This window comes from Alligator sinensis, unplaced genomic scaffold, assembly GCF_000455745.1.
Source record: "Alligator sinensis unplaced genomic scaffold, ASM45574v1 scaffold502_1, whole genome shotgun sequence".
In the NCBI taxonomy this organism is placed as follows: domain Eukaryota; kingdom Metazoa; phylum Chordata; order Crocodylia; family Alligatoridae; genus Alligator; species Alligator sinensis.
This window is the reverse complement of record NW_005841896.1, coordinates 297,939-304,503: the sequence shown is the minus strand read 5'-3', so window position 1 is coordinate 304,503 and position 6,565 is coordinate 297,939. Positions and strand designations below refer to the sequence as shown.

The window sequence follows — 6,565 nt, the reverse complement described above, 5'->3', positions numbered from 1 at the left end:
CCGCGACTGCCGCCGCCCGGCCCCGCTCCTGTGTCCGCGCTGCGCTGCGCTGCTGGGCGGGCCGCGGGCACGGGCCGAGGGAGCGCGTGCGCCTGCCTACACACACACACACACGCACGCACACACTCTCTATACAACCTACACACACACACACACACACACACGGCCTGCATACATATGCACTCTGCACACCCCCCTCATACATACACACACGTACACATATACAACCTACACCCCTCTCTAAGCACACACACAACTTGCACACATTTATATACAACCTACAGGCACACAAAGTTATATACAACCTACACGCGCGCACACACACACACACCCTACACGGACACATCTCTTCCACACAAACACGCATATACAGCCTACACACACATACGACCCACACATGTGCAACCTGAACACTCCCCCTTTATATACATACACACACACATTTACAACCTACACCCCCTAAACACACACACATATACAACTTGTACACATTTATATACAACCTACAGACACATGCACACTTATATACAACCTCCACACAGGTACACACATACTTTTCACACACACATACAACCTGCACACCCCCTTACACACAAACATGCATATACAACCTACTCAGACATATGCAACCTACACCTGCCTTACATACATACACACAGATGCATGCATATAGAGCCTATACCCCCCCAAACACACACACGTATACAACTTGTATATAAATATGTGCAACCTCCACACACACACACCCTTACACACAACCATGCATATACAACCTCACACATATGCAACCCACACCCCCGCTTACATGCTTACTCACACAAATGCATGCATATACAATCTACACCCTCCCAAACACACACACACACACACTGCTCCGGGCAGAGATGACTCTCGCTGTTCGTCTCCCTGGGCTGGTGTCTCTGGCAGGCAGAATAGCCAAGTTATTATTTGATAAAATAACTTTTTTTGATGTGCTTCTGACCATTTGTGCCCACTGAAGGCAGGTTGTACCCCTGCCCCCCACCCCCTCCCTTTTTTTTCTTTCCTTCACTGATGTTTTGTTCTGGAAGAAATACCAGGCAGTTTCCAGTTGTAAGGGTGGTTTATACACATTTGTAAATCTTCCCTGAGTGAAACTTTCCCTCAGTCTTTGTTTCCTTAATGGTAGCTATAAATTACCACTTTCCTTTCTCACTGGAGCATCAGGCTTCATTGCTTTTGAAATGATCAAAGTTATTTTCTTTTAAAACCCAACTAGAAACAACCTATTGTATGTCTTGGACCTTTTTTAGCTGAAGTCCAACCCATCTATAAATGTATAAAGCTTCCCATTAAACACTTGCAGGGGTTCCTCTCAGCTCCTCTAACCAGATAGCAAGTGGTAGGAAATAGAACTGAAGGAGTCTCTGGATGCTGGTGTACAGGTTTCTGCTGCCTTAAGTAAAGAAATGAGTCCTATTTATGATAAAACTCTACGTGTCCCTAGCACCTCTCCACATACTTTACAAACATTAAATAATCTTTTTTAAATGATTTTTTTCTTCACATTTCTGTGAGACTCAGTTTCAGGTTCAAAAAGAACATTAAATACAACATTGAACAAAGAACTCATGAACAAAGAGCTGCATCACTCCTGAGAGCAAAAGACTAAGAAGAATTATCCCCATTTTACAGATGGGGAAACTGAAGCAGGAGAAAAAAAACAACAGGTAAGCAAAGATGAGAGCCATATAAGCAAGAAAACAAAATAATTTTGAAACACTGTCTTACTTGTCTGGGAGCCAACATGTAAGCTAAATAACTGCAGCCTAAAGAGACAACATAGAATGGACAAGTGAAGAGGGAACTGTTGTCCACCAAATCTCAGAATACTACTACGAGGGGCACCCACTGAAATTAGTAGAAGGCAGGTTAAAACTAATAAGAAATGGTACTTTTGTATGCAGCACATAATTAACTTGTGGAATTCATTGCCACGGGAGATGTTAGATGTAGATAGCATGGCTGGGTTCAAAAAGGAACTAAACAGATTCATGGATACTAGATCTATTAATAGTCATTGAAGAGAATGGTTGGAGATATTTTCTCTGGCATCTTTCAACCAATAATAGTGGATGCTAGGGAAGGTAAAGAATAGGGAATACATCATGCTAGATCTATCCAGTTCAATGCTTTCCCTGTAGCATTCACCCCTGCCTCTGTCAGAGGCAGGATACTGGACTAGGTGGACCATTTCATCTGACCCAGTATAGCATTTCTTACGTTCTAAGAAAATACATAATATCTTAGTTCATTATTATTTGCTTTCGTTATTAACAACAACTCTGTTTTTATGCAGAACTTCTTGTTCATGGTTCTCAAAGTGCTTTACAAAGGAAAATAAATATAATGTAATACTATGCTGATCATCAAGAAGCAATGACGGGGTATTTCTCTTATGCATATCCTCTTCAACTTATCTTTATTTATGGACACAAATCAGATTTGAAGTTCTGAACTCAACTCATGCCAGTCTCCATAATCTTCTTTGGCTTAGGCTGTATTAAACTTTCATACAGAGTCACAATAAGCCCCAAGTGATAATGAAAATACTGTGGGTGAAACACATTCTATTGGAATGCAGAAGTTCAGAAATTTCAGATCTTTAGGAACCAAAAAGAGAATGGGAGGAACAGAGTTCCTCCAAAAAAGGAGCAAAAGAGAAGTAACTAGCCATGTTAGCCTGAAGTCAAGCAGAAAGCAGAACAGGGTAGCAGTTACACTAACTTGTTCAGAATGGCCTGAGCTTTTATAGGCAACAGCTTATTTCATTAGGTGCTATGAATGGACTTCCAGAAAGTGTGAAATCTAAAGTAATAAACTGTTTAGAGTAGCTGCTCTGAAAGTAAGAAGCTGCAAGACTTTTTTTTTTTAAATCTTTAAAGGTGAGGCTGCTGGTCACAGACTAGACCCTGGCTCTATCCTTCCCCAACTAAATGTATAATACCACTGCAGTGGGTTAATTTCTCTAAGCTCTTAAGCAGTTATAGGAATGCCTGACACTAGTTGTCAACATTACTTAGAGAGTCAAAAAATAAAAGCTTGCTCCTACGTACAGGTTTAGTTGTTGAGAAGTGTGGAATAAAAATAATCATGTTGTGCTCTCTGTTCCATGTGAGATCATTTGTGTTTAATAGCCGCCAAGCACTTGGTTAGTGAAATCCACCTGAGCATTTCACTGATGTTTACATTTTAGTCCAAAGTTGATTGCTTTCTGCAAACTAGGAGACTGACAGTTCAGTACTTGAATACTAATACAACTCCAAGAGGGCACAGTAAGTTTTGGAGGAACCTGTGGGTAACACAACCAAAGAGAAGATACAATATTTACTTGAATCCAAGATAATTTTGAGTTTAAGACAACCCTCCAATAATTAGTTTCTATACATGGAAAATTATAACAAATGTATAAATTTTCCATGTATAGAAACTAATTATTGGAGGATTGTATTAAATTAATTCCCTGCACTGCTACAGCAGGGAAAGCAGCAGCACGGAGGCGGGGAGGGCACAAGCAGCTCGATTCCTGCCCATTGCCCCTATTGCCAGCTGCTCCACCTGCTGTCCCTGGGCCTCCTGCTACCTGCTCCACCTGCTGTGCTTGCACCTCCTGCTGCCTCCTCCCCCCATGCCTGCTCCCCTGCTGGTCTTCCATCTACCCCACACAGAGGGAGTTCAGACAGGTGGCTTCTGCAGCTCTGACCTCAAACCTGGATCAGGGCCAGAGTCAGAACTATGGCAACTGCCTCCCCCCTCCCCAGCTTTCCCCTCCTTGTACTCAAATCCAAGACAAAGGGTTCCCTATCCCCCATGTTGAATGGGGGGAAAGAGCCACATCTCGGATTCAAACAAATACTTGTACTTGAAAAAAAGCAAGAATAGGAGGATAAAAGGTAACCAAAGGGAATATCTTTCATCCAGTATTTCATTTTTGCAAAGCTTTTTGTGTGTACAACACTCTGTGCATCTAAGTTCTTATATGGCTTTTGTCACCAAGGATATCCAAGCTTGGCAAACCTATGTGCACATATCACGTACTGATAAGCATGGTCTTTCCTGCTTGATTATCTTCTAAAGGATTTTGCACCAATATCCATCATCATAGAGTCTGAACATTTCCCAGATTACTAAAGAGAGAGAATAGATATAAACGTAGCAGAACAACTTCAGTAATAGGAGTTGGGATTTGCAATTTAAGATACATAGTGCCTGCTTCTCTTGAAGTCAATAGTATACATTGAGAAGGACTGAATTTTTGTGCTTGCAGAGTAAAGAGCCATACAGGAGCATAAATGCTTATGTGATCTACTCTCACTGCCAGAGCAGAGCAAACAAGGGCTTTAGTGTAACTAAGAATCCCTTTGGCTGTTCTTAAAAGTTGACATAAACACTAAGGTAAATTTGGTTCTGGAACAAAGTGCCATTGCCCTTAAAGTCAATGGATGTTATACCTGCTGAATTTGGCACCCTCATTTCATATACTTCACTTTAATCTGTCTTCATGAGTTAGCTCCAAAAACACAGATTGCCTTTCAACAGGAATAAAAATGTTATTTTTTAGTAAAGTTAATCAGTGGTCTGCTTTATGCAGCACTCACATTTGTAATGATCTGATAAATTCTAAAGACATTCAAAAGTCACCAGTTAATAAGAGCCTTGTTACATGGTCATTTTGGGTGGCTCCTAGAGCTCTTAACCCCTGGACTGTCTGTACATTAATGCTTTAAGTGGTTTTAAGCACTCATTAGGCAGCTCAAAGTTGCACCACTCCAGGGCAGGGTTCTCTCTGATCCATGTTACCCAGCTCCAGGCTACATGGCTGCCTGTTGGCTTGGATCCTGCCCTCCCTGTATCCCATATCCCCATTAACTCCCCCCACCTACTCATGATTGCCTGGACTGTCTGTGCCAGGGGGCAGGCAAGGAATGGTTAACTTTCCTGCCCAACTGCTGCCACTGCCAGTGCCACTCCCTGAGCAGTAGTGGGGGAGGGGGGGAGTGGGGAGGGAATGGGGGGCAACCAGGGGAAGCCAGGTGGGAAAGATACTTACCATTCCATCTTCCAGCCCCTACTGACCTGAACTGCTTCAAATTCAGCAAGCACTATTACTGATCAACATTTGTGAGGTTCACAGTGTAAGGTGTAACACCCTAACATACTCTAGGGCAGTGATGCAAGGAGATCCTTAATGACATTATTAAGCATGATGTTTGAACCCATCAGTTCTCAAGTGAATCATGAGTTTGCCCAGAAATCTGCAACATTAATAAATCAAGATCAACAAACATTCTTTTCTACAAGAGATGGCTTTGATGTACTACAAAGAAAAGCACTGTGGAGTCAGCAGTCCCTCTGGCCATGTCTCCTGCTGGGTCCCGCTACTTTTTATACTGCCTCTGCTTGCAGAGCAGATTGTCATTATAGAAAGACTCAAGAACATCAGTGAAGGGTTAATCTTTTCTAAGGTCATTATTATCCAACAGCTCTACCCAAATCAGTCTTTACCAGCTTGTCATGGTGAAGGCTGAAATGTTCACTTTTGCTGATTTTGCTCAGTATCAGTTCAACAGCGCCATCTAGTTAAGCCATTTCACAAAATAGGTTTATTTCCCTGAAATTTTCACCCACTGAAGAGAAACTGTACGACACCTCAGTCTACATATAATTCCCAGGTTAAAGAGTATATCATGTTTGGTTCAAGCCATCTGAAGTAGGGAGATTTTTTCCCCAGGGAGAGAGCTTGAAATGTCTACCCCGCACCCCCCAAATTGTTAGAAACACTTAGCCAGAAATAATCCCAGACTCCCCAATGCAGTGCTTCCAAATAATGAATATTGCTCTCATATTCAACAAGCAGCAGTGATGTTGTAATATCTTAATATTCTGGTCAATCTACTTTTCCTAATTTGTAACAATTTCTCCTTCCTAACCATTAGAACAAGTCTATTGAATCTTAAAACTGAATTTTTAGACAATGGCTTGTTCTGATAGAGTAACTCCTCACATGTGCTGGGCTGATTTTATCTTAGAAAGAAAGAAAAAAAATGCATAAAATTTAGAAAAAAACGTATAATAAATCTGGAAAATAAACAAGGAAACGAGGGCAAATTTTCAAGTGTCCCAATACCGAAAGTATTCTTTTAATGGCAGTTACCAACATGTTATCATTGCTTCCACTTACATTACAGAAAAAACAATCCTAGTGTGGATATCTTGTTTTATATATATCACTGAGATAAAAATAAAATGAAGCCTGACCTATACAAACCAGCTACTATCTGTCCATTAATGTAAATAAAAGGTCAGCCAAAACCAGAACCATTTTGGATACCATACAGCATTAAACATGTGGCCAGCCACACTAAATACATAATAAATCACATGGTATAAGTGGATTAGCCCACAAAAGCCTTCCCTAAAAAGGGCAGCAAAGATTACTTTTACTGTCCGAACAGCCACTCATTTTTCTCAAGCCTTTGGGTGGGAAGCTAGGTCCAACTGGGTTGTACCATCTCTTTTCTTCCAT

The 6,565-nt window shown here is 41.3% G+C and overlaps 1 protein-coding gene across 1 annotated transcript in view; it reads right to left on the bottom strand.

Annotated features, from left to right (window-relative positions):
- Window positions 1-6,565, bottom strand: part of SCUBE2 (signal peptide, CUB domain and EGF like domain containing 2) — a 79,559-nt gene extending 72,994 nt beyond the window's left edge. The window contains exon 1 of the mRNA XM_014517201.2: window positions 6,478-6,565. Within this exon, the coding sequence (XP_014372687.1) occupies window positions 6,478-6,565 (88 nt within the window). The remainder of the gene's footprint in view (window positions 1-6,477) is intronic.